This window comes from Budorcas taxicolor, chromosome 11 (assembly GCF_023091745.1).
Source record: "Budorcas taxicolor isolate Tak-1 chromosome 11, Takin1.1, whole genome shotgun sequence".
NCBI lineage: Eukaryota > Metazoa > Chordata > Mammalia > Artiodactyla > Bovidae > Budorcas > Budorcas taxicolor.
The window spans coordinates 147,295,899-147,323,744 of NC_068920.1; the positions used below are offsets into that span (position 1 = coordinate 147,295,899).

A 27,846-nucleotide genomic window follows, 5' to 3' on the forward strand; every position below is an offset into this window, starting at 1 on the left:
TTTTAAGAAACAAAACTGTCTTTACCTTTTTTTTTTTCCACTTATTAACAAGCTGCTCTGGGCGTATTTTGTAGTTGTGGCACAGATGACACCTGCATCAATCAATAAATATTTATTATCAAAACATGATGTACCTAGGTAAAAAGCTGTCCTAAGAAAATTCTAATGATTTTATTCATTTTGGTGGCAGATAGTACTTTTTGTTCCAGAGTCATGAGCAAAAGACTTAAAATGTTTTTAAAAAAATTCTTCAACCACTTATCTTCGGGTCTTTGTGTACCAGCGACTTCATGTTCTGTAGAGACAGCAGGACCTGGTTCTCAGTGACTAGTGGTCCCCATCTCCCAGGAGACTGAGTTCCGGTCTTGCTTCTGCTATGTCTCGCCAGTATGGGAGCAGAAAAGGCAGGGAGGAGACTTTCTTCTCTATCAAAGGCCAGAGATGGGAGAATACAAACTCATTTCCTTTTGGTGATAAATGTAGTCCGTCTGACAAATAGGAGGAAAAGTCCTGTGAGGAGGAGAGAACTCAGTTAAAGGCGTGTGCTGGTCTGCCGGGAGGTCCCCAGCCTGACCAGCGGCCCTCTGGAGCTGCCCTAGCTCATCCCATGCCCCCTGTCCTCTGCGGAGGCCCTGACCGTCTGTGTAGGACACACGGAGCGCCCCACGCTCACAGCATCAGAAAGTGCCTGAGCTGATGCATCCTTCTGGCTCGGCAGATGGAAGAAGAGAATCAGTGAGTGAATACAGCACTCGACTGTGATCCACAAAGTGAAACTCATGAGAAACAGCTTGACACACTGGGCCCTGAGCTGTCCTGACTCTTAGTCTGGGTATTCTATTGACAGGTGCACGATTAAAACTTGCAGATAAAAAGAATCTGTACCATCCAGCCAAGAGTCCAGACCCCCGCGGCCCCCGATCTCAAGAACACTGACCGTGGGAACCCTCTCTCTTCTGGGGAGGGGTCTTCCCCCTCTGCTCGAGCCCCGCCCCGCCTGGCAGAATCGGGAGCCAGCTCAGGACTTGCAGGCTGCACTGCTCCTGGGCCTTAGTTTAGTTTCCTTTGCTCTGCTGATGCCTGAGCAGGTGACTGCCAAGGAAGACCTTCCCAGCTCTTAGACCCCTGGAAAGTTTTTTCGGACGTGACATGCTGAGAGCCGCTAGCCCCTTTTCTCTAGCAGCAGTACTTTCCCACACCATCTAACCATTTAGTGTTCATTTGTTTCACTATGTGCCAGCTCCTGTCAGAGGGCTTCCCAGAGCATGATGCCAGCTGCTGAATGCAGGGAGAGAATATGGCCAAGCCGGGCGCTACGACTGCAGGCTCTCCTGGAGCCTCTCCAGGTCCTCCCCCGCATCTACTCCGTCCCAGCAGGGGAGAGGACCACCCATCCGACCCTCTGCACCAGCTCCCCCCTGGGACCATGCACACCACTGTACCTGACCGTCCTTCTGCATCAGAGTCCACAGGTCGAGTGCCTCAGCCCCACAGTCCTGGGCTACTTGTAAACAGCCCCTGGCATATTCACCAACAACTGAGTTCAGGCGATTTAATTTGCAGCCTATTGAGAAAAGAAAATCCAGGTGCAACCAACAGACCCAGGTGCTGGCCTCTGTGCAAGCCCTACTACCTGGAGGGCTCAGCGCAGGTGAACGGGTACCTGCTGACGGACCTGAAGTGGCCCGCCATGGGGCGCAGGGGACACAGGATGGGCTTCGCAGGTCACGCATGTCCTGCTCCCCAGCACGGGACCAAGGCCAATGGAACCATGAAGGGTGTTTAGGGGACACCGGACAGATAGGGGTGGGGGAGCTGAGCGGCCTGGCTAGAGCCCTGGCCGGCGGTGGATGGAGTCGGGCTGGGGGCTGGTGCGGGTTTAGGTGGGGAAGACTGTGGGGCCTGGATGCCTGAACTGGCGAAAGGAATGAGGGGCCACTGCCGGACAGGGGACAAGCCACCCATCCGACTTTGAACCAGAGTGGGTGAGAGCCGCAAGGGACCACAGCGCTCACTCAGTTTCTCTGCAAAGGGCTGGCCCCTACACACTTTCTGTCAACAGGAGACACGATGGGAGCTCTTCTGTGACCTCTGTTGACTGAAAGCAGACGGACAGGGAGTTACAGACCCCTGAGGACGCAGCCCCGCCGCGTCCAGGAGCCCACACTCACCTTGCTGGAGGCACTCCTGCGCCCACGCAGCCTCACAGAGAGGGGGCGGTGTGATGAGGATGAGCCTGCCCTCAGGCACGTCCACGGACCGCAGGTACCGCACCATGCTCCTTAGGTTCGCCACGAACTCCTCCAGGGGCACATGCTGCTTGGGGTTCTCGTCTGTTCGGGAGGGAGACAGACACCTTAGCCCCAAAGCAGGCTTGTTTTAAGGGGTGACAGGTCAGGCTAATGCATGCTCACAGGTGGGCCCCGATCGTGATGTTGCCAGGGAACTGTGGCACCGAGGGCAGGAAAGGGGGAAGAGTTCCAGCGCGGGGTTCTTCGTGAAACGGACTTCAGTGGCCCTGGCTTAGAGCCTTGTAAGTGCGCTTGCCTCTCCTGCCTTCCTGTCCTGTGGTCATGAACCGAATAGGTTGGATTTGTAAAGGAGACCCGAGCTGTGGAGGGAACCTGCCCAGGTTCTGGCCTGGCTTTGTCACTGGCTGGCCTTGTGCCCTTGGACAAATGATCCACCTTTCTGCCCGTTTCCTGCTGGTAAAACGGGGGTGACAGCAGGGTCCACCTCACGGGGTTGCTGTGAAATTACATCAGCCAAGCGTGTCAGGCACTGAGAGCAAGGTACCTGCCAGGAAGGACGCTGTCAGTAATAAACAAACAAGCCAAGCACAGCTGTCATCACTGCAAAGGCTTCCTTCCAGACAGGCTCACACAGGCTCGCTGCAGGCTTTTTGTAAACCCCACAAAAGTGTAATTCAGGAGGAAAGTAAAAGCACTCATGATCCTACCACCCAGAAAACCACTGTTGGCACGTGGCTGTACTTCTTTCCAGTCCTTTCCAAGCCGATATGTATATTTCAAAAAAGAAGAGGGATCACACTAAAGATAAAAGGCCATACTGTGTCTTTTTAAAACATACATTATAAGCGTGTCTGTGTTCACAAGTCCTCAGAAACCTGGTGCTTGGTTGTAGGGTGACCACAGTGTATGCTTCCACTTCCTTACTGTGTAGCATGCCAACGTTTTGTTGTAAATAACACAGCAGAGACATCTCTGCACATGGACCTGGATGGCCAGGTTTCTAGATGAGGGGGTTCTGGATGGGAGCTTTCCAGCAAGATTTCGAGTCCTCCCTGTCCCCGCCCCTCCTCCAGTCCTGTAAGAGCACCTGTTTTCCACACTTGGCAGCTGTAGTAATGCTGCTTAAACCCACTGATGTGAGAGTCAATATTCAGTTTTCACTTTGTGCGTGACGGAAGGCTTTACACATTTCCAAACATGTACTGGCTATTAAGTTTCTCCTGCTGTGATCCATCTGTTCCTGCCTCTGCCCATTTTTTAAAATTGGAGTGACTATTTTTCTGATTTCTACATTAAAAACATTAACCTTTTATTGTCATGCTTTTGCAAGTACTTTCCTTAATGTGTCATTTTCTTTTTTTTGACATAGGCTATTTTAAGTTTTTCATAAATCTATATATTTTTCCCTTGGCAATTGCCTCCATTGTTTTCATACTTGTTTTTCCTTGTCCTGAATTGAAAGAAATTCTGTCTTTGGGAAATTTCTGTCTCACGGAGAGCACTTCCAGTCTCTACCAACACCTGTAGTTTATAACCTCACAGGCCAAGAAGGCTTTGTCAAGGTTGAGAGCTGCCCTCTCCCTGTTCTCAGCCTCACCTGAGGGCCCCACCTGCACTGCAGAGAGGGGAGGGGCACCAGAGAAGCCTCTGGAAGCCGCTGCTCCTCTGGTTACTCTGATCAGAGGGCCCTCCTTTAATGAGCAGGGAAGGAAAAGGGGCCTGCGCTCGCCAGCTGTGCCTCCAGTCACAGAAACAGTTCTTCCAAAAATATGGAGTTACATCTCCTGTTCGGACCTGTTTCCCGTGGCCTGGGACTCAAGCCTGGTCAGGGTGCTGCTGCCAGCAGCCGTCCCTTCTCCGTCAGCGTGAGTCGCACCGTGACGTGTACAGCTGGTTCTCTCCTGCCAACTGCATCAGCTAAAGAGGGACCTCAGGAACCAAGTGCAGCACAGATGGGCTCCAAAAACATCAAACCCCAGAAACTGCAGGTCTGCCAAGGACCCAGGCCTCTGCGAGGTCGGGAGTCAAAAAAGAAGAAATGAATGGAAGTAAACTTGGGGAACCCATTTTAAGTTTGGCAAAACTACCTCCTGGGAGATAACGAAAACATTTGAAAAAAGTGTAGAAACTTAAGTTGGCTTTAACAGAAAACAGTGACAAATGGACTAGGGAAACACAAGCGCCTGTACCTTTGAGCGCACTGTCATTGGCACCAAAGAAAATTGTGACGGCCACCGGGCTATCCAGCCCGCTCCCCTTCCTGACGAGTCTGGGGAGGATAATTTTGGCCCATCTGGTGTTGTAACCTGAAAATCCACGATTCAGGACGTCACATTTTCTAAAATGAAAAAAAAAAAAAGTTAAAGGTGAATTGTGGGCAGAGAACTGTTTCTGGCCCCCTGCAGCCATGCTTTGGTGAGGGAGGGGGTGTGTCTATGAGGTGGGCAGTGCCCGGCAGCTGACGCTGCCTGGGCTTCACCATGTGGGATCGGGGCAGGGCCAGGCTGAGGCATGTCAGACTCCTTCCTGGTTCCGAGACCCAGGGAAGACCCAGGCCTCCGTGACAGAGGCTGTGAAGACGAAGGGGCTGTGCGGGCTCGTGGTGCCATGCCTGGTTGGTGGGCTGCTTTTAAAAGGAGCAGAAGGCAGAGACTGCCCGTGTGTCCCCCACTGTCTGCAGCACCCACAGTGGCGGCACTGTCCAGGTCATCAATGACACTGCCATCACTATCACCCCATGGTTGTGATTCAGTAGATTAGTTGTGTTTCAGTTTAAACCAGTTCTAACAAGCATTTTATTCCTCTTTAATACTATATGACTTGATTCACAGTACTGTACGGAATGCTGAAAAAACAAACCATGGAAATGGAGCTAACACTGAGTAGCTATGACCTTTGGTAGGTTTGTAGATGTTTCAAGTTACCCATTAAAACAATTTTTTCCCCAGTAAATCTCAGAGTTCAGTTTATGGTTAGCAAACTGATGTAGTTAGCTTTGTTGTCTGGTTCAAATTCTTACATGTAAGCAACTAAGCAGAGAAGCTGGGGCACCAAAGGCCCTCGACAGGAGGAGGCCTCTGCTCTGACAGCTCAGCACCTGTGAGTCTTGAGAGCGACAACAGAAATTCAGGAACATTTGCTTCTGAGTCTTGTGTTCTTAGTGTATAATGATTACAAAAAACTGATTAGCCATTCTAAAGCCTCCACTTAGAGCACACTTGACAGTGGAGCACTCTAGACTCTGATAAGTCTGTCTTACATCTATCTATCCAGTGGTTAAGTCCCTGCCGCACTTAAAAAACAAGAGGCAGAGCCGCCCCCACCCTCGTGGTGCGGCAGCGACACAGCGAGGGCTGCGGTCACAGCGGCCGGTGGCTGGACCTCGCTGTCCCTGACCAGCAAGGGCGCCTTGGCCGCTCAATTTCCCCGAGCTTGTCTCCCCACCACTGAGAGATGAACACTAATATCTCATCTGCTAGGTTACCTGATGATTAAAAGTAATATGGTGGCCAGATCTATATAAGGAGCTCAATAAATGCCAGCCATTGTAGATTTGAAAAAAAATAGTCATTATAATAAGGCTGGGAACCAGGAAAAAACTGCTAGTGAGGCCCAGGGTTGAAACTGTTACAGTTCCTGTCTGAAAGGGGAAGAAGCAAAGTTTCTCTGGACTGACTAACACAATCAGTAGTGCCCATGTTATTCAAATGGCTGAAGAAACTGGAAAATTAAGAAAGGTTTTCACACAAATTCTTGGCTAACAATAGGAATTTAAGTTCAGAGGCTAAAAGAATTATTCAAAATATTAATATTTATCACTAAATTTCAAAAGCATTTAAGTAGATTTAAGAATTGTTAAAATGCTTTTGTACTAAATATACAAAGATCTTACTTAAAGCTAAAATTTCGGGATTCCCTATGGGACTCCCATTTCTTATTTTAAGTGTATTGCTCTCCATGCAGGCAGGGGCACGGAGTAAAGAACCAGACTGCTACAGGAGACTCGGATTGGATCCCTGGGTCGGGAAGATCCTCCGGAGAAAGGAATAGCAACCCACTCCAGTATTCCTGCCTGGAGAATCCATGGACAGAGGAGCCTGGTGGGCTACAGTCCATGTGGCCGCAGAGTCCGGTGCAACAGTGCACACGCGTGCTCATCCAGGAAGTACAGAAGGGCAGTTGCAGGAGGGTGATTCTTAGTAATGTGCAGAGTTGGAAGTTAGGTAAGTTAATTCAGTGTTTTAAGTGAATCAAATCAGTTCTGGGCTTAGGTCTGCAAAAGACATTCACACCAAGTGTTCACATGGCTAAAGACAGAACTGTCCTTCCAAAGGGCAGTTGTCGGTGGGACTGAAAGGAGCATCACAAAGGGAGGGTGGACCGCGGCGTGAAGCAGACAGTGCCTCTGACACTGGGTGCGGTGCTCCCCACGTGGCCTCCTGGCTGCTCCGGGGACCTGTCTGTTGGGAGAAGGTGGGCTCAGGGCGCCCATGTGAGGAACCCCTGCTGCCAAGCTTCTAGTCTCTGTTCCACGTGGCATTTTGGTTCACAACAGGCTCTAGTGGCCTTGGTTGAGGTCAGAGAGCCCAGGGGACGGGAGCGGGGGGGGCAGGCTCTGTGGGCAAAGCCCAAATCAGGGAGGTCTCAGCCCACACATGCCTCCCTGTGGGTCAGCCACAGCTGCTCAGTTTTGTTCTGTCACAAGATGCTTTTAAAACGTGACATATCCATACATGGTCTACAACTTCATCTTTAAGAAATACACATAATTTTATTTACTGGCTGTGTGGCTTGTGGGATCTTTGCTCCCCAACCAGGGATTGAATCTGGGTCCTGGGCGGCAGGGAATTCCCTACAATTACTCTCAGTTCTGAAAATTAACTAGCTTCTAATTAAATGGTTTTTAGCAATCACAAGCTTCCCTCATAGCTCACTTGGTAAAGAAAAGTGAAAGTGAAGTCGTTCAGTCATGTCCAACTCTTTGTGACCCTATGGACTGTAGCCTACCAGGTTCCTCTGTCCATGGGATTTTTCAGGCAAGAGTGCTGGAGTGGGCTGCCATTTCCTTCTCCAAGGAATCTTCCCGACCCAGGGATTGAACCTGGGTCTCCAGCATTGTAGGCAGATGCTTTATCGTCTGAGCCACGAGGGAAGTCTGCCTGCAATGCAGAAGACCCTGGTTCGATTCCTGGGTTGGGAAGATACCCTGGAGAAAGTATAGGGTACCCACTCCAGTATTCTTGGGCTTCCCTTGTGGGTCAGCTGGTAAAGAATCTGCCTGCAATGTGGAAGACCTGGGTTCAATCTCTGGGTTGGGAAGATCCCCTGGAGAAGGGAAAGGCTACCCACTCCAGGATTCTGGTCTGGAGAATTCTAGGACTATACAGTGCATGGAGTCGCAAAGAGTCGGACATGACTGAGAGACTTTCACTCACTCACTTAGCAATCACACCTGTGAACAAACAGTTCTGACCAGATTTTAGTACTAATACGATTCAGAAAACATTTATTGGTCAGACATTTCTAGAGTTTCAGACGACTGGAATAACTATTCTGCTTTTCAGTATCTTCTCAGAAAAGGTTAATCGATCAATTAAACAGGTAATGAATTACTAAAAACAAAAGCTAGCATTTGCTGAGCACTTCTTACGAGCCAGGTACTTGACTGAGCAGCACCCAGTAGCTCACTCACCCTCCAACAGGAGAGCAGGGTCCCTGTCGTCCCTCCGCAGAGGGGAGGAGCCTGGGCTCAAGGCCAGGCCACCTGACACTTGCTATTGGGCGACCTCACCCACCTCTCTCCACACTAGTTTTCTCAGCTATCAAATGGATGGCTGGACTCCCCAGCTGTGCTACCAGTAGCTGTGAAGATTCAATGAGACAATAAACATGAAGTGTTTTAACCTCTCTGGCACCTGGTAAGCATGCAATAAAGTTAGCTATTAGAACCTCCTACCCTTCTTACAGGAGAGAAAACAGGAATGAAATGACACTTTGGGGCTTTTAGATTAAGTCAATTTAAACAGAGAAAGCATTTGGAAATAGAAAAAGCTGGAAGGTCATTCTTGTCATTTCTAGTTTAGGAGATGGAGAAATGAAGACATTTTAAAACAGCACAAATTCAGAAATTATGTTAAATATATTTTCTTGGTGTAATAGTTATACTACTGAAGAAAATTATCAAGTACTGTAAGCCAGCAGACACCCAGCTTATTGTTTCTTCTGAAGGAGGAAAAGAAAACTGCTAATCAGCTTACCGAAACCCAATCACAAATCCTGGTGTCTCCTGTTTCTAATGTGGAAATGTTTCTAAATATTTATTTCTTAACCTCTTGAACTGGGACATGTTTTCCTTTTAATAATTCTATTAGCATATGCTTAAATGAATTTTGGCAAATGGAATGTCAAAATCATCATTATTATCCCCCCCCCCACCCCCACTATTTCTGCTATATATATAATTTTTTCTGTTATATTTTATAAAGTGAATTTGGGAGGAAAAAGTCTCTACCCAAAAAGGAATCCAACTGTAGTTTCAGGACATATTTTGTATTATTTCATTTGACTTCCTTGCTAGTTATTTAGGTCATAAGTGAAGAAGAACTTGTCTTGTTTAGATAGTGAATAGCCATATGTTTTGGATCCAAACTCCTGATACCTTTTTTCACAACTTTGAGGGTTCGGTTTCATGTGGTGGCCAAGTTCTAACTGAACCTGAGTGCTACCCCACCCCCCTACCCCTTTACATACACCGACTGGGAAAGGCGGAAAAGAGGGAGAGGGGGGACTTACTGTTCGCCACTATCATTCCCTCTCTTCTCCATCAATAAGCACTCAAGCATCAGTCTAGAAACTATGCTCACCTGACCAGCATGTCAGCCAGTGACGCTCCCCATCCACCCTGCTGGAAAGAAAACTGAAGAAAGAAGAGCCAGTTACCACTTATCCATGTCATCAGGACAATCTGTTCAGCAACCCCACTCCTGTTCTCTCTCTGTGTTCTCTGTCTTCTTGGCCTGCACCATTCGCTTTGCTCCGAGGTCATTTCAGGGATTACCTCTGGAAGTGAGGGGTCTTCCCTGGCAACAGGATTTGAGCCAGTCAGCTGCATTTCATTATTTATTTTTTGGCCACAGCATGAGGCATGTAGGATCTTAGTTCCCTGACCAGGGAGTGAACTCGCACCCACCCTGCAGTGGAAGTACAGAACCCTAACTTCTGGACCACCAGGGAAGTCCCTGGCTGCATCTTATTGCGCCTATATTAGAGTCACTGTTATTTAGAAAAGATACTTAAGAGAGGTACAAGAAATAAAATCAATCGTCTAGTTAGGAAATGAAATCCACACTACACTATCTCACCATAGTTGAATTAATAAGGAAATCAGAGAACTCAAGAGTATTTTTGATATACATTCCCTTGTGGAATTTGGAAAGTCCTTAGGAGCTAAAAATAAAACTGGTTTAAGAAGTTATGTCTGAATGTGAGAAAAATAAGAAACAAAAGCCACAAAAGGGTAATTTTTAAAATGCACTCCTTCCCTGAAGTAAGAATATCTATTTTTCCTCTGATGAGAGCTGAAATAATCTTGGGTGAAAAGATGATCTGGCTCTTCTCTGCAGTGTATGCCACTGGACATGGGAGCAACAAAATAAAAAGACACCCTAAGGGGCTAAAAATGGCTGCATCCATGCCAAGGTGGGGCCATTTATGGAAAAGATACAAAGAAACCAAAAACCCAACTGCCACTTCTGAAGAGCTGGGAACAAAAGTGGGGTGTTACGAGCAAAAGCAGGGTACTGCCCACTGCCCCTGCACTCAACACTCGGAGGGGGGCAAACCACCTAAGCCACCCCGCCTCGGGACACCAAGACTCACACCTACCCTCACCCCATCTGAGGAACCAGTCTGCCCCACCTTGGGGAGCAAGCGAGGGAGCATGTAACTCGTTTTCACTCGTTCCATGTGGCCCCAGGGGCTCCAACCAAGCCTTGCCTGAATTCCTTGACTGGTCTCTCACCAACTGATTAGGGAAAGGCCAAGAACCTTGGTTGCTAACACCTGGAGGCATCTCTTTCTGGATCAACCTGTTCCATCAGAGGAAGCACAGAGGTGAACTGGTTCCAGGGTTTCTATGTGGAGCTGGCAGGCAGTACAAAACTGCAGAAAGTGCTTCAGCCCGACCCTGGGCCTGTGCAGGCAACCTGCCCAGGGAAGCTCTGGGATACAGAGCACTGCTCCCGCTGTGAGCGAGTTTAAAAGCCCCTTTTCAGAATTCGCTGTATGGCTCAGGAAACTCAGACAGGGGTTCTGTATCAACCTAGAGGGTGGGATGGGGAGGGAGATGGGAGGGAGTTTCAAAAGGGAGGGGACATATGTATACCTATGGCTGATTCATGTTGAGGTTTGACAGAAAACAGCAAAATTCTACAAAGCAATAATCCTTCAATTAAAAAATATTAGTTAAAAAAAAAAGTCCCAGGGAAAAGGACAAGGGTCACCGAGCAGAAGACAGCACGACTGGAGACAGCGTGCCAGGGCCTGCTGAGACTTCCATGAAAAATGACGCGGAGAGAAAAGGGCAGCCACCGCGGGCCCTGTGACCCCAGTGCGCGGCCGGGACGAGCTCCCCAAGCCAAACGGGCTCCCCAAGATTCAAGAAGACCTGGGTCCTGTACTGCGAGGCCGCGCCGCACCCCGACGCCGTCACTCCCCACGCCGAGAAACGAGCCACCGGCGCGGTGTCACGAAGAGGCCCACGCTGCCGGGCTCGCAGGCGACTGGCCGGGGGGCGGCGGGCTGCGGCTCCGCAACCTCGGGACAGTCGGGGGAAACGGGAGCCAGGGATCGGCCAAGAAACCTGGCCCGCGGTTCTCGGCTGGGACCGCAGGCCCAGGGCGGGGCGGGGAGGCCGAGCCGGGGTCTGCGGACTGGACTCGGGGTCGAGCGGCGGTCACCTGGGTGATGGAGTCTCCGAAAAGCAGAACCCGAGGCCAGAGCAGAGGGCTTCCGCTAGCCACAGCCTCGCTTAGCGCCATGATGGAGACGACCGGGAGGCGAGGCCACGCCGGATATCCGGGCGGGGCGGATAGCGGAGGGGCGGGGCCAGGTGGGACACCTGGGCGGTGCGAGCTGCCGCTGATGGGGCGGGCGGGAGGAGGAGGCGCCTGCGCAGTCCGAAGCCTTCTCTAGCAGGTCTTTCAGTTCAGTTCAGTTCAGACGCTCAGTCGTGTCCGACTCTCTGCGACCCCATGAATCGCAGCACGCCAGGCCTCCCTGTCCATCACCAACTCCCGGAGTCTACCCAAAACCATGTCCATCGAGTCGGTGATGCCATCCAGCCATCACATCCTCTGTCGGCCCCTTCTCCTCCTGCCCCCGATCCTTCCCAGCATTAGGGTCTTTTCCAATGAGAACTCTTCGCGCGAAGTGGCCGAAGTATTGGAGTTTCAGCTTCAATATCAGTCCTTCCAATGAACACCCAGGACTGATCGATCTCCTTTAGGATGGACTGGTTCGATCTTCTTGCAGTCCAAGGGACTCTCAAGAGTCTTCTCCAACACCACAGTTCAAAAGCATCAATTCTTCGGAGCTCAGTTTTCTTCAGTCCACCTCTCACATCCATACATGACTGCTGAAAAAAACCATAGCCTTGACTAGACGGACCTTTATTGGCAAAGTAATGTCTCTGCTTTTAAGTATGGCTGCAGTCACCATCTGCAGTGATTTTGGGGCCCCCAAAAAGAAAGTCTCTGTTTCCATTGTTTCCCCATCCATTTGCCATGAAGTGATTGGACTGGATACCATGATCTTAGTTTTCTGAATGTTGAGCTTTAAGCCAACTTTTCACTCTCCTCTTTCACTTTCCTCAAAAGGCTCTTTAGTTCTTCACTTTCTGCCATAAGGGTGGTGTCATCTGCGTATCTGAGGTTATTGATATTTCTCCTGGCAATCTTGATTCCAGCTTGTGCTTCATCCTGCCTGGCATTTTGCATTATATATTCTGCATATAAGTTAAATAAGCATGGTGATAGCCTTGACGTACTCTTTCCTATTTGGAACCAGTCTGTTGTTCCATGTCTAGTTCTAACTGTTGCTTCTTGACCTGCATACAGGTTTCTCAGGAGGAAGGTCAGATGGTCTGGTATTCCCATCTCTTCCAGAATTTTCCAGTTTGTTGTGATCCACACAAAGGCTTTGGCATAGTCAATAGCAGAAGTAGATGTTTTTCTGGAACTCTCTTGCTTTTTCCATCATCCAGCGGATGTTGCCAATTTGATTTATGGTTCCTCTGCCTTTTCTAAATCCAGCTTGAACAACTGGAAGTTCACGGTTCATGTACTGTTGAAGCCTGGCTTGGAGAATTTTGAGCATTATTTTGCTGGCGTTTAAGATGAGTGCAATTGTGCATTAGTTTGAACATTTTTTGGCATTGCCTTTCTTTGGGATTGGAATGACAACTGATCTTTTCCAGTCCTGTGGCCACTGCTGAGTTTTCCAACCTTGCTGGCATATTGAGTGCAGCACTATAACAGCATCATTTTTAGGATTTGAAATAGATCAACTGAAATTCCATCACCTCCACTAGCTTTGTTCATAGTGATGCTTCCTAAGGCCCACTTGACTTCACATTCCAGGATGTCTGGCTCTAGGTGAGTGATCACACCACAGTGGTTATCTGGGTCATGAAGATCTTTTTTGTATAGTTCTTCTGTGTATTCTTGCCACCTCTTCTTAATATCTTCTGCTTCTGTTAGGTCCTTACCATTTCTGTCCTTTATTGTGCCCATCTTTGCATGAAATTTTCCCTTGGTATCTCTAATTTTCTTGCAGAGATCGCTAGTCTTTCCATTCTATTGTTTTCCTCTATTTCTTTGCACTGATCACTGAGGGACGCTTTTTTGTCTCTCCTTGCTATTCTTTAGAACTCTGTATTCAAATGGGTATATCTTTCCTTTTCTCCTTTGCCTTTCACTTCTTTTCTCAGCTATTTGTAAGGCCTCGTCAAGACAACCATTATGCCTTTTTGCCTTTATCTTGGAGATGGTCTTGATCACTGTGTCCTGTACAATGTCATTAACTTCCGTCCATAGTTCTTCAGGCACTCTATCAGATGTAATCCCTTGAATCTATTTGTCACTTCCACTGTATAATCATAAGGGATTTGATTTAGGTCATACCTGAATGGTCTAGTGGTTTTCCCTACTTTCTTCAATTTAAGTCTGAATTTGGCAATGAGTTCATAATCTGAGTCACAGTCAGCTCCCGGTCTTGTCCTTGCTGACTGTATAGAACCTCTCCATGTTTGACTGCAAAGAATATAATCAATCTGATTTCAGTATTGACCATCTGGTGATGTCCATGTGTACAGTCTTCTCTGGTGTTGTTGGAAAAGGGTGTTTGCTATGACCAGTGTGTTCTCTTGGCAAAACTGTTAGCCTTTGCCCAGCTTCATTCTGTACTCAAGGCCAAATTTGCCTGTTACTCCAGGTATCTCTTAATTTCCTACTTTTGTATTTCAGTTCCCTATAATGAAAAGGACATTTTGTTTTGGTGTTAATTCTAGGTCTTGTTAGGTCTTCACAGAACCGTTCAACTTTAGCTTCTTCAGCATTATTGTTCGAGCACAGACTTGGGTTACTGTGATGTTGAATGGTTTGCCTTGGAAATGAAGAGAGATCATTTTGTTGTTTTTGAGATTGCATCCAAGTACTGCATTTCAGACTCTTCTGTTGACTATGATGGTTACTCCATTTCTTCCAAAGAAGTCTTGCCCGCAATAGTAGATATAATGGTCATGAGTTAATTCACCCATTCCAGTCCATTTTAGTTCACTGATTCCAAAAATGTCAATGTTCACTCTTGCCATCTGCTGTTTGACCACTTCCAATTTACCCTGATTCATGGATCTAACTAAACTCTGGATATAAGAAGGAAGAGTGGGGGTTTGTAGCCAAGGAGCAGGGGGAGGGGTCAGATGAATATGAAACCACAAGGAGGGAGGATAAATCTCCCTGACAGGGTTCCTACTGAAGGCAGGGTAGGGTGATATCAGGATGAGGAATCTTGAGTGGCTATTCTGGCTGAGTAGATCAAGAGTGAAGAATTTTTGCTAAACCGACTCAGCAGGATTCTTGCTAAAACTGATCTAAAGAGGCCAAGGGTAGGACCCAAGGTGGGGGCTTAGAAGACAGAGGAGCCTGGCCCATGTTTGCTCAAGAGAATCCTTGTAACCTCAGTTACCACCATGAAGTTTGACAGCTGTGACCGAAGTGAGCCAGAAGGATGTCCCAAAAGAACTGAGCTTAAGGGGAAGACCAGTAGGGAAGCCATGTGTTAGAAAGATTGCTGTTTACGTGGCTTGGACGTGGAGTGTAGGGGGAGTGGCTGGAGCTGGAGAGGCAGGCATGGCCCTGTCTTCAGGTTGGGAGTTCTTGGCTTCAACTAGTAGCACCTGAAAGCTTTAAGAGTGTGCTGATGAAGTGGCATCACTGCAGACCAGTTAACGACACTGCAGATGGTGGGACGTGGGCATCAGCACATTGTCACAGCTTCTCACAGGATTCCAATGTGCGGCCAGGGTTGAGAACCCCATGTGAGGCCAAGTTAGGTTCGGACTTCACCCTAATTAAGGTGAAGAAGCCCTGCACGATTTCCAGCAGGGGTGGTTTGAGGGCAGGTCTGTTGTTGAATCAGTCACAGGGAGAGAAGGAAGACCATGGCAGGAACGAGATGGGAGAAAATGACCTGGACTTAGAGCCACAGTCCAGATTCAAGAGCAGCTTAGCATCCTTAACTGAAATTCGTACCTTACGGGGAGGGACTGGGAAACAGGACTTGCTTTTTTTGCTGTATATAACCTGGGTTGTAAAGATAACACAAATGTGTATTAACTTAAAAATGTTTTTAAATCTATCTCAACAAAACCTTAAATGATATGCCAAAGTAGAATACTTTATAGAAACAGATGTATTTTGTTTCAAGCAAAAATTCAGATTCAGGCACTGATGTGTGTATCACCAAAGCACAGGGAAGAACTAAACAGTGCCTGGATGAGTCGAGGCTTTAGCCTGACAGGGAGTGAAACAGCTCTGCAGCTGGGCTGCGACTTGAGGAGCTGGCCCCAGTCTGTGCACATTCTCATTCAGAGGGAGCAATCGGGCCCTTTCCCTGAGAAAGCAGCCCCGGGCTGAGCCCTTTGCACATGGCACTCAACACTCCTGTGTCCAGTTACTTGCAAGTCTGAACTACTTTACTTGAGGAAACTGGACTGCTGATTATTTTACGCATAAAACAATTTGACAACATAAGGATAAAACCCTTGAACCTGAATCATAAAAATTCCATTTTGAATATCTCTGAATTGAATTATACAAAGAAAATAATACTGAATCTCTAAAGTCCTAATTTTACAAACTATAAGTTAAGGAATTTGGCAAGAATATTGAGAAGAAATAGAAAGGGGGCTTAAAACTTTTAAGTGATAATCTCTAATTAGCAATTCAAATTCAGAGGATATAAATGAAAACTCAAACCATGACATATTACCTTTCCTTAAAAGGGACATAAGACATTCTGACCCAGCTGCCAGGAGCAGATCTGAAGTTCCCGAGGGAGCTGCATACATGCCTAGAAGCAGAATCAGTAACAGCGGTTTATTCAGCAGTGTGAGAATAATGGACAAATTTGGTGATGATTTAGCACTATTCAAGGTGCTGGGATAAAGGAGGATTACTATTAAAAGTGAATAGGCTACCCCAGAGGAATGAATGTATTTTATTTTAAGCAACAGAAGTAGAGTCAGGCATTACAAAAGGCTGAACGTTGACAGAGAGAGGCTGTCAGAGGACGGGTGTGAGGGCCTCGTACAGTCTCTGGGCTGCCAGTTCCACCATTTCTCGGAGGGACTCATCATCTTCACTGCCTTCTTCACATTCTACAGTCTGAAAGTGAGAGCACAGACATGTCTTTTAACGCAAGTGCCTAGAATTATTATATGCAAGGTAAACTAATGCTCTTTAAAAACAACTGGTTCCCGAGGGGGTAGGGCCTTGATTATCAAAAGCCAGAATGGCTGCACTGCACCCCTGTGCGCCTGCACCTGGATGCAGAGATTCCCAGCGGCATGATGACTGGGTCTAATGAGAGGCTAACTTGGGAGGAAAAAAAGAATAAAAGGAAAGCTGAGAGAACTGTTTACTTCATAGCCTGTGTTTTGATCCAGCAAATGATACTCCAAGGAATTTAGTCTATGCAACACAAATTACTGAAATACTGCGCAAACAATAGATGTGGTCATCTACTCAACATCTGGCATTAAATTTGATCTATATTCACTCATCATCTCCTGTGCATGCGTGCTCAGTCACGTCCAACTCTTTGTGAGTCCATGGACTGTATCCTGCAGCCTCCTCTGTCCATGGGATTTCCTGGGCAATACTGGAGTGGGTTGCTGTTTCCTCCTCCAGAGGATCTTCCCGACCCAGGGGAAAGCACGTCTCCTGCACTGGCAGGTGGATTCTTTACCACTGTGCCATCTGGGAAGCCCAGTCATCTCCCAATTACTTCTTAACTATAAATTACTATGGTGTTTAAAAGAATTTTTGTCACACAATAAATATCCCTCATGCAAAAATTTAGTAATGAAAACACCCTTAATTCTATGACCTACTGATAACTACTTTTAACCTTTCAGTATATAATCTTCTAGACTGTACATATAGTATCATCATAAGGGTATAATACACGTATTATTTTTTCAGTTGTTTTATTTATTAGATCCTACTCTTGGAAATGTAGGTCTCTTGCAGTTTGTCTATGTTATAATCAATGCTAAAATAGACATCCTTTTATAGATACTTTTGCTCACTTGCCTAATTATCTTTTTTGGTTAAATCCAGCAAGTCGAATTGCGGATAAAAGTATTTATTTTTTGAAGACTTTTGATGCAGATCACCAAACCACCCTGCAGAAAGAATGCGCCACCCAACTTCCAGCCTCCTCCTTGTCCAAAATAGCCCTGGAAGTCACTGTTCCCTCTTCTTTCACCGCCAATGGGTCATAGCACCCTTTTTAATTTGTGCCAATATAAGCACAGAAACAGTGACATCTCATGCTTTAAATGTGTATTTCCTTTAATTATTAGTGGATCTGATTTGAACGTTTGTTTCATAGGTTTACTAGCTCTCAATATTTCTTCTCTAGGTTCTTAGCTTTTTTTTTTCTTCTTATTGAGGTAAAATAAATCTAGTGTTTTCTCAAAACATCTAAACAGTCAAAGCATATACAGAAGAAATACCAAAGGTGTTATTTGTTTAGTAGAACTGTTTTAATCTTCAAAAACAACTCCACAAGGAGGATGTACTTATTCATTTCTGCCTGTGACATAATCCTGAAAGATCTGCTGGGTGTGGTGGGAGGAGGCCCTATACTCTCGAAGCCCGTTGTTTGGAAAAATCACTTGGATCTTGCTGCCGACAGAAGAGCAACTTCTCTGAAAAATCTGGAGTCAACTGGACGGTAGAGAAATGCTGAGGTTATGGCACATTATGCAAATAGAAAACAGTAGAGAAATAAAGACAAGGGAAATGGGCGCTATGCAGCAATATGCAAAAAATGCTTATGACACAAGAGAAATAAAAAGGACCCAAAATTGGTAGTACAAACATAATTTTTTAAATGTAGGAAAAAACTGGAAGGAAATGCCAAAATGTAAGAGATTTTTGCTTTCACTTTTTTCCCCCAAATGTCTTGAAACGTAGAAATGGACAGCTACATACCCGTGTCTCCAAGTTAATGTTAGCAGTTTTTCCATCCACGGTGACACTAAGAATAGAACCATCTTTTACACTAACACAGTCTTCTCCAAATATGTCCCTTAAAATAAACGAAGATGCACTATTAGTGGAAAATGCTTTACAAATATGTAGAGTACAGTTTTATATATTTGGGGGAAAATAATATTGGAAATAGCCTATAGTTGTGAAGTGGAATACTTATACCTACCCCCCAGAAGTTAAAGTGTCAGTTGCTCAGTTGTGTCTGACTCTGTTGTGACCACATGGACTATAGCCTGCCAGGCTCCTCTGTCCATGGAATTCTCCAGGCAAGAATACTGGAGTGGGTTAACATTTCCTACTCCAGGGGATCTTCCCCATCCAGGGATCAAACCCAAGTCTCATGCATTGCAGGCAGAGTCTTTCTTTACTGTCAGCCACAGCATTTAACCCCATCTACCCCTGAGATTTATTTACATTCATGTATTTTATTAATTTTACAAGATAGGTGAAATACACAGCTATCGTTTATTAAGAATGTTCCATTCAGCAGGCACTGTGTAAGGTACTTATATACATTATCTTAATCTGTGTGTATTTTGGTAAGGTGCTTCCCTGGTGGCTCAGCTGGTAAAGAATCCTCTTGCAATGCAGGAGACCTGGGTTTGATCCCTGGGTTGAGAAGATTCCCTGGAGAAGGGAAAGGCTACCTACTCTAGTGTTCTGGCCTGGAGAATTCCATGCACTGTATAGTCCATGGGGTCTCAAAGAGTTGGACATGACTGAGTGACTTTCACTTTCACTTCATTTTGGTAAGGAGCCCCTTTCAGATGGGAGGGGAACAAGACACAGATTTGCTTAAAGCCCCACAGCTACGAAGCGCTGGAGTCTTCACATCCAAGCACCCCAGCTGGGCCTTCAGATCAATTCCAAAGGCCTCCTGTCAGGAGGGGCTGGGGTATTTAGTTGGAAAGAAGCGGTTCAAGCCACTTTACTGATAGAAAACAGTCACCCAGACCAGTCAGGTGGCCTCGTCTGAGCCTCACACCCACTGAGCCCCTCCCTCCTGCATCACTACCCGGCTGAGCAGTAATCACGCAGCACTTACTGGAGCATGATCTCCAGCCTCTTGCTGTAAACGTGCATTTCTAACTTTTTAGAAACCTTCTGTACTGCACCTGGGGAAAAAAAGCAACGGTGGGTTCAATGTCCATATTCCTGGTTAGGATAATTTCCAAATCAACAATCAGAAGACACTTGCTGAGAAACCAAAATGGTTAACTGGAATCCTTTAAGTGACTAATGTACATAGAGCATCTACCTGTGGAGGTAAATTGAGGAAAATGTGTAGTTTTCTTATGTGTCCCCAGAATGAGGGGACTCAAAATAAATGGCAGGTAGGGCTGAACATGCATGCAGGTACAGATACAGCTGCTGTTTCCAGATCTAGACTGAGGTGTCATCAGGTTAAGAAACGAAATGGGAGCAAATGCTATCAGTGAAGTATAAGAGTGTTTCACAGAAGGTGCTTCTAGAACAGAGCTGGCATGTGTGGCTTCCTGGAATATTTCAAGCATATTCCTCCCATATGTTCCTCCCCAGGAACACAAAGGCCCACCGTACACGTGTACCTTAACATATGTTATACTGAATTATGTATAAAATAGAATCAAACTATAAAGGAATGATACAAAGATATTTTCATGGGCGTTTTCTTTGATTAAAAAATGCTTCTTAGCAAAGAAAACAAAATTACTGCAAAACTGCCCCCAATGGAAATTCCATTTTGTTTAACAAGTTTTTCTAGACACGAATATAGCATATTTTCATATTAGAAATGTTGGCTCAATTCAGCAATATTCTGGAGTTTCTGATTGTTTTTAAGAGGACTATTACTAAAGAGATTTTTATTTTCCTGTTAACTGCAACCACATTTTTACAGCACGAATGGAGAATCAGGATAAAAAGTAAGTAAAATATTAGTAATATACACTGTTATTCATATATCTTGAATTACAGGAAAGAAACAATTAAGAGATTTCAAGTTCTTGAGGACTGTTTTCTGCTTTTTATTTCGCAGAACCATGGGAGAAATGAAAGAATTGGAAAAAATGAAGCAATTCTGTACCTTTCCTTATTTTCGGGTTTGACTGAACTTCTAGTATCACGGTTGTGACTGTATCTGCATACATATCATTGGAAGGATTTGCCAACCACTGCAAAGAAAGAGGCAGAATTAGCGGGGTTCAGCCCAGCCACGCCCACAAACTGCAATTACTACCACCCATCCACCGACTGTACGTTGGGGACTACTGTTTTAGCATTTTGCTGAAATCAACTGACCCATTATTTACTGAAATTAACTAATAATGCTGACTTCCCTAATTTTTTTTTTTTAAACAATAGTAAAATGTTTTATACCAAGTGTGTCCTTTGTGGTGAGCATCTTATATGCATCCTCTCATTTAACTCTCATCTTCATCATAAAGGAGTAAATTGACTCAAAAGTAATTTGTGTAAGATAACATAAACAGTAATTAATTGCTTGTTTTGGGATTCAAACTCAAACTGCTAGTCACTATATTTTAGTAGCACAGCCAGCATCATCTTTAAAGATTTCCTTCTGTCTCTCATATGAAGCCTAAGATCTTCCGTCACTGTCATGTGCCCACTGCTAGGTTAGGTGAGACCCCCACCCCACCCCGCCTCTTATTATTATCTCTCCAAAGAGTACTTTTATAAGCAATGAGAGTCACTTGAAGATCTACCTTGAAGATCTTCTTTGGCATGTTAATTCTAGGAAATAAAAAAATGCATTCTCTTAATAGTATTTAGTAGCAAGAGCTAAATTAATGTCTCTAATAACTTCTCCCCTTTCTCAGATATGCTTTATATGAATATATTATTTTACGTAACTTCATGTTATAGACAACTATTTCTCTTGACAGTTTTTCAGTTACTTTTAGCTTTATAAACACAATTCAAACTTAAATCAGAGAACTGCAGTGGGAACAGGACTGACCAATCTTTTTCTGTTTGTTTAAACAGTAATATGTATAAACACAATAGTAGACCACAGTGTTGGGAAATTTACACTCTGCTGTGAGGCAGAGAAACAGACAAGGTATCTTCCTGGATCATTCAGTTCCAGGACTCACTGAAGAACATCCTTTTTAAAATAGATGCGAACCTATGAAAGGGCTTCCCTGGTGGCTCAGATGGTGAAGAATCTGCCTGCAATGTGGGAGACCTGGGTTTGATCCCTAGGTGGGGAAGATCCCTGGAGAAGGGCATGGTAACCCACTCCAGTATTCTGGCCTGGAGAATCCCATGGACTGTATAGTCAATGGGGTCACAAAGAGTTGGACACGACTGAGTGACTTTCACAACCTATGAAAATCAACCATCAAAGTCATTTGGTGTGTGGGTCCTAAATTCTACCAATAAGAATTTAAAATTATAACAGTGGGAACCACATTTAGCTAATTATTTCGAGTCTTTGTGGATTTGGGTCATTTTAATGTTGCTAATTGAATCTTCAGGATTCCACCCTCTTAAGAAGAACTGCATGACAAGTTTGTTTGCTTTAAAGTAAAAATTATATTTTTATCTTGAGAATTTTAAGAGCTTTTAATATTACTGAAGACATTCTAGGATACCACAAAATCAGTTAACACTTACTCATATGAGAGGCTTTGGCTCATTACACACACTAAATACTAAGTCTTAATTTATTATTAGTGTCTATGCTATTGTAACTATATAGAAAATGCCTACCTATGCTATATTCAAAGCTGATCTTGCAAAGAAAAATATACATATATATATTTTCCAACAATTTTTTTTCCTGATTGGGAAGAACCCAATTTTCTCTACAGTTACATGTGAACTCAAAACATTTCCCCCTCCTTGTTTAGGTAAATGATCTCATCTTACCTCTAATACCACCATTCCTGGTTCCTGTATTACAGTAATATTTTTAAACACTTTCAAAGCAGGCTTTTCTTGAATTTCCAATTCTTCCACATCACCTGAAAAAAAAGAAAATGTAAGATGTATATAATTTTTTGAGGGGGGAGATATAAGGCAGGGAAATGGGAGGTATAAACTACTGGGTATAAGACAGGCTCAAGGATGTGGTGCACAACATGAGGAAGACAGCCAGTATTTTGTAATAAGTATAAATGGAAAGCAACCTTTAAAAATTGTGTAAACATAAAAAATTTTAGAAAAAAAGCCATAATAAAAAATTAAAAATAATCTTCTACAGCATAATTATTTAGTTATAGAGATAGCTGAAATAAGATAACAATGAAAAAATTTAATAACTTGTGTATAGATAACTTTAAATAATTAAGTAGATTTTATATAAATTGCTAATAGCATCTGAAAGAGATCAACATGCATTATATTACAAAAATTCACATAACTAGATACAATTTACCTTGAACATTAAACATGTTATCAATTGCAAACTGATGACTGTCAAACATCTATGTTTGTATAAGAGATTCAGCAACTAGCATCTTAATATTTAACATGAACCGTCACTTCTACCTTCTGTCTTAACAGGTTTTAATAGGTCTACAGGGAAATTCCATTGTCTAAGATAAAGCTTTTCTGGTCTTCCCAGTAACCTTTTAATTAAGGGTTAGTTCAGACATATTTTGAGCTTCCCTGGTAGCTCAGATGGTAATCCCTGGTGGCTCAGATGGTAAAATATCTGCCTGCAAGGTGGGAAACCCAGGTTCAATCCCTGGGTCTGGAAGATCCTCTAGAGAAGGGAATGGTAAGCCACTCCAGTATTCTTGCCTGGAGAATCCCATGGACAGAGGAGCCTGGTGGTCTATAGTCCATGGGTTGCAAAGAGTTGGACACAACTAAGCAACTGACACTTAACACTTTCAGACATATTTTATTAACTTCCTGTGTTATTTTCTAACATGAGGTTCTGAGGTTAAAAAAAAAAAGAGGTTCTTTCTATTGGTTTATCTTTTAGCAGCACTGTACTATATCAATTACAAAGAACATGTTAATAGAAAGTATAACTTTGTGATTTGAAGCTCTTGTTTATCAGATAGAGCCCACGTTTTTAGTCTTTGACCTTCACGATGTTCATACACAAAAGTCTCTAAAAATGGTCTAATATGAAAACAGAAGAAGTTACTCTTTACTGACCTTTGGGCAGTGGTCATGCACTCTTAAAAAACCTGCTCTATAGATCCGTATTGATGGAACCAGAAAAATTATTTTCATTGAACGAAGTAAAGACATTATAAAATTTAGGTATACTAGGTATAAAAATTATGTAAAATGAAGTGGATTTTAAATACAAGAAGCAAAAACTACTAACAATTTTAGAATTTTATGTGGATCAAGAATAAGAGATATTATGGGATTCAAAAAATGTTTATCAGTCTATTTTAAAAATTTCACCTAAAGGTGATAACATGACCAGGCGAAGTACAAATAAAATCTGTGCAATTCTGACACAATTACCAAAATTAACATCCTTTCCTAGATATATACTCATGCAAAATATAGAAAAGAATTAAGTGAATGTCAATAAATACACACCTGTCAATTTCTGTAGCTGGTAATAGAGCAAATTAAAAGGACCAGTATATGGAATGGCTTGGGTCTGTTTTACAGTGCTCATGGCCAAGTCAGTATAATCTGGAGAGGAAATTAAAATAAATATGCTGTAAAAAACAATAGTTCCACAAAACACTATTTGCAAACACAGATCGGGAGTAAAGGAAAGAAGTAAAAGCAAAGGAAGCGAGAACACGTTTTTCAAGATAAGGTGTTCCGCAATTGGTTCCCATTCTACATCCTCCCCCTTACCCCCTCCCCTCACCCGACCCCCACCCCCCTCTCTCCTCACCCGGACACCCACTCCAGCCAACAGTTAACTTGTGCTCCAGAAGGCACTCTCATTTCCCCAAACACATCAGGGCACTAAACATCTCCAAGCCAGTAGGCCAGCTGTGTTCTGCCATCTTTTCTGGTTAGCAATCCTTCACCACCTGGCATAAAGCCACCTGGTTTACAAAGCTTTTCTCAACTCTTCTAGGCCCATTCTCTCCTCACATACTCATGCACTCTGTAGGTCCTGGGTCAATACTGTGATTAGCTCTTCACAAGATGCTTTCCCTTAACAGAGAGCTTTTCGAGGCCTGGGATTGTGTTTTAATACATCTCTAGTCTTTCAGTACCCGGCACAATGTCTGGCATACAGTAAGACCTCACCGATTGTTAATGGAACAAGTTATATTTTTACTGTGTGATGGTCTGAAAGCTGACAGTTGGCTCATCTCACAGCTGCACCCTAAACACCGCTGTTATTCCTTATTCCTTGCTAAATCATTTGTATTAGTGTCATATAAATAAAATTGAACAGTTATTTACTTGAAGATAATACCATAGTTGGGGCTTCCCAAGTGGTGCTAGTGGTAAAGAATACATTGCCTGCCAACGCAGGAGGTTTAAGAGACGCAGGTTTGCTCCCTGGGTTGGGAAGATCCCCTGGAGGCAGGCATGGCAACCCACTCCAGTATTCTTCCCTGAAGAATCTCATGGACAGAGGAGCCTGGCGGACTACCATCCATAAGGCTGAAAGAGTCAGACATGACTGAAGTGACTTAGCACGCATGCACAAATACCATAGTTACTGCACAAGTAAGGATGGCTTAGCATTTGCATGGGCTTAAACAGAAGGCTCAGCAAGCAACTTAACACTGAAGGTCATACAAATCAAAAAGTTTATGTGGAGAGTCTAACATCATTTCAAGAAATGAAAGTACCAGTACTTCACATGAAATGTAGAAGACAGGCTTGAGAAGCATCAGAAGAGCCAACCGGTCTTACAGAAGAGCTTATGTTTCCAATTGGGCCCTCTGCAGTGGAGGCAGGAAATCTTAACCACTGAATCACCAGGGATGTCCCAGATTTTTTTAAGCTACTAAAATCAAATTACATTCGACATTTAATAGTATACTTACTGGAGAGGTCACAAGGAGAAAGTATGTGATAATTAAAGTTTCTTTTAACAAGTATTCCTGAGACCCGCTGGCCCTGTTCTGGTTTTTTGTCTGCTAAAAAGCCCATGACCTATTTTAAAAAAGAAGAAAAAGAGCCCAAAACAATTTGAAGAGAACAGAATCTTGTGAAACACAATTAACAATTCAGGGACTCAATCATAACGATGACCATTTGAACCTTTCCATTAAACTATCCCCTGGAAAGTTCTATGAACAGTGAGATTCAGGAGTCAATACAACCATTGGCTCTACTTTGCAAGAAAAGCTTTACATCCTAATTTCTGCAAATTTTCCTCAATTTGACTGCAAGAAATGATATTTATCAAATGGCTTTCTGGAATTTGGCTCATATACTAAAAGAATTCTGTCAAGCTGCTCGTTAACACACTTGATATTTAAAGCTTCAGACAGATCACGAAAAAGCTCCCATTAGCGGTATCTTAAAAAGACTTTTGATGAACAGGAGGTAAAAATGCAGACTTCTTACAGCATCCCACTAAAATTCCAGGTGAAGATTTTTTTTCTCAACTATTTCTTTTTTAAATTGTGAAAATCTTACATTTCATCAAAAATGATTAACTCTTGAAAAAACAAATTTTTATAAATTCCATTGTATCCACAGACATTATGTTTAAACATGGGCCTATCTTCAGTTTCTTAGGGAGAATGCCAGGAGGTAGACAGAATACTGTATTGGATGTAGTAAAAAACAGTAGTGGGAAAAACAAAACTGTAATGGACATTTGTTCACTGTCTGATATGGGTACGAAAAGTAACTTGGGAATGTGGATTAAAAGCTATGAAATGCAAAATCTAATTTATTTGAAAATTTTCCACATGAAAAAACATATTAGTGGAAACAGAAAAAGCCTAAAAACACAAGGATAAAGTCTTACAGTATTAATATACTGAATAGACAGAAATCATCGTTGAGCACATTATTCTGAGTCAATTAAGAGCTGGATTTTCTTAATATACATTTCCCTAAAGGGATTATGAACTATTAGGAATGGATAGGATTAAAAACCATAACCTTTTACCTTGGCTAGTTTTTCTCCCCTGAAGTTCAAGGTCACTGCTTCTGTATTCCGGGGATTATGAACCTCTATGTGAACTTCATCATTATCTTCATATTCTCGAATCAGGGCTGCTTTCAATCTGGCCATTTCATTCTGTTCTCCATGGACTAAAATCTACAAAGCATAAATTTTAAAAGAGCATAGGGAAGCATCCTTAGTTCAGGTTAATGTTGGCCTTTATCTGAATTGGTTATTATATGAAATGGAGATAAACTTGAAATCATTAAACTTTACTACGTTTAAGGATCCCCAGTCAATCAAACATGTGTGAGGTTTTCATTCTATTTGGCTTATTTCAAGAGGGAGTAAAGAAATCTCTTTTCCATTCCAGCATTTGCCACTAGTGAGACATACACCTTTATGGAAGATGACTTTTTCTAGAAAGGGGCTGGACAAGGTGACTTCTGTAGTCTCTACCCACTTTAAATGTACAGGTTCTTGCATGCAACTACTGCTACTCTTACTGTCTCAGAAAACACCCAGAGTTTTCTTCAGGTTTCTTAATATAAGACTATCAAAAGAAGCTTTCCATGGAAAAAAAATGACTTCTGATGCTTTCTTCTATTTCTTAAAGTAATGCCATATAAAATATTTCACAAGCAAATGGAATGATGTTTCAGAGAGGTATTTACAAGTATTGCATTAGCTAATAGTCTTTCTAATTGAAAGAAGCTTGCTCAGTGTCACTGCAGGCAGAGGCATATGGCCTGGAGACAATGAGCCCCAGCTCTAGGGCCTGGCTGCTATCACACAAATCCTGGCATTGCCACTTACTAGCTGTGTAACTTTGGGCAAATTATTTAACATCTCATTGCCTCGTCTACAGAACCACTGTTGGTTGTGAGGAGTAAGCAAGCTGATATATACAAAACACTAGCACAGTGTTTGGCACATAGTAAATAATCAATAAATGCTAGCTGTTGATACTGTTACCACCAGTACTATTACTAGTTTATCGTGTGGGCAGACTTTTGCTGAGACTTGGCTACTGGAGGAGGGTAAACATCAAATCCAATTCAGGGATTTAAACTGACAGCAGAGTAGACTCTGGAGAGCAACACAATGGGATTGAGGATGAGGGGCGATTCCAGAGAGAAAGTGCAACACAGCTTTTCCTCCATGGCTTTAAAATCTGGGAGAATATCCGTAAACCACACACAGTAGTAGACACCCATGAACGGCTTACACTTAACTCATATAAAGCCAACCACACACAGTAGTAGACACCCATGAACAGCCTACACTTATAAAGCCAACCACACACAGTAGTAGACACCCATGAATGGCCTACACTTAACTAATATAAAGCCAACCACACACAGTAGTAGACACCCATGAATGGCCTACACTTAATTCATATAAAGCCAGTAGGAGAGGGGCTTTTTGCACCAAAGAATCTGCTCATTAAGGGGCAGCAGTAACTGTCAGGACTATTTGCTAGAAAGAACTAAAAAATGAACAACATAGGACACAAAATGCTCAGCATCCTTAGTCACCAAGGAAACGAAAATCAAAACTACAGAGATGCTGCTTCACCCTTACTAGCATGGTGATCATTCTAAAAAGGAAAGTAACAAGCTGACAAGAATATGGAGAACTGGAACCGTTGTGCATTGCTGTGGGAATGTAAAATGGTGTAACTGCTGTGGAAAACAGCTCGGTGATTCCTCAAAAGTTAAACATAGAATTAGCCCAC

The 27,846-nt window shown here is 43.8% G+C and overlaps 2 protein-coding genes across 2 annotated transcripts in view; both read right to left on the reverse strand.

The window, feature by feature from the left end:
- Nucleotides 1-97: 97 nt before the first annotated feature.
- Nucleotides 98-11,300, reverse strand: IAH1 (isoamyl acetate hydrolyzing esterase 1 (putative)). Its single transcript, XM_052647673.1, has 6 exons — nucleotides 11,210-11,300; nucleotides 9,116-9,168; nucleotides 4,442-4,590; nucleotides 2,172-2,333; nucleotides 1,443-1,564; nucleotides 98-510 (listed from the first exon to the last, which is right to left on the reverse strand). Exons 1-6 carry the CDS (start codon nucleotides 11,288-11,290, stop codon nucleotides 328-330), a joined length of 750 nt encoding a protein of 249 aa, XP_052503633.1. The 5' UTR covers nucleotides 11,291-11,300; the 3' UTR covers nucleotides 98-327.
- Nucleotides 11,301-16,012: 4,712 nt separating this feature from the next.
- CPSF3 (cleavage and polyadenylation specific factor 3) overlaps nucleotides 16,013-27,846 on the reverse strand; it is a 30,006-nt gene continuing 18,172 nt past the window's right edge. Inside the window, exons 11-18 of the mRNA XM_052648471.1 lie at nucleotides 26,112-26,264; nucleotides 25,033-25,141; nucleotides 23,606-23,704; nucleotides 21,965-22,059; nucleotides 20,157-20,244; nucleotides 19,137-19,206; nucleotides 18,032-18,128; nucleotides 16,013-16,195 (exon numbers count right to left, since the gene is read on the reverse strand). Coding sequence (XP_052504431.1) covers nucleotides 16,094-16,195; nucleotides 18,032-18,128; nucleotides 19,137-19,206; nucleotides 20,157-20,244; nucleotides 21,965-22,059; nucleotides 23,606-23,704; nucleotides 25,033-25,141; nucleotides 26,112-26,264 — 813 coding nt within the window. The 3' untranslated portion in view covers nucleotides 16,013-16,093. The remainder of the gene's footprint in view (nucleotides 16,196-18,031; nucleotides 18,129-19,136; nucleotides 19,207-20,156; nucleotides 20,245-21,964; nucleotides 22,060-23,605; nucleotides 23,705-25,032; nucleotides 25,142-26,111; nucleotides 26,265-27,846) is intronic.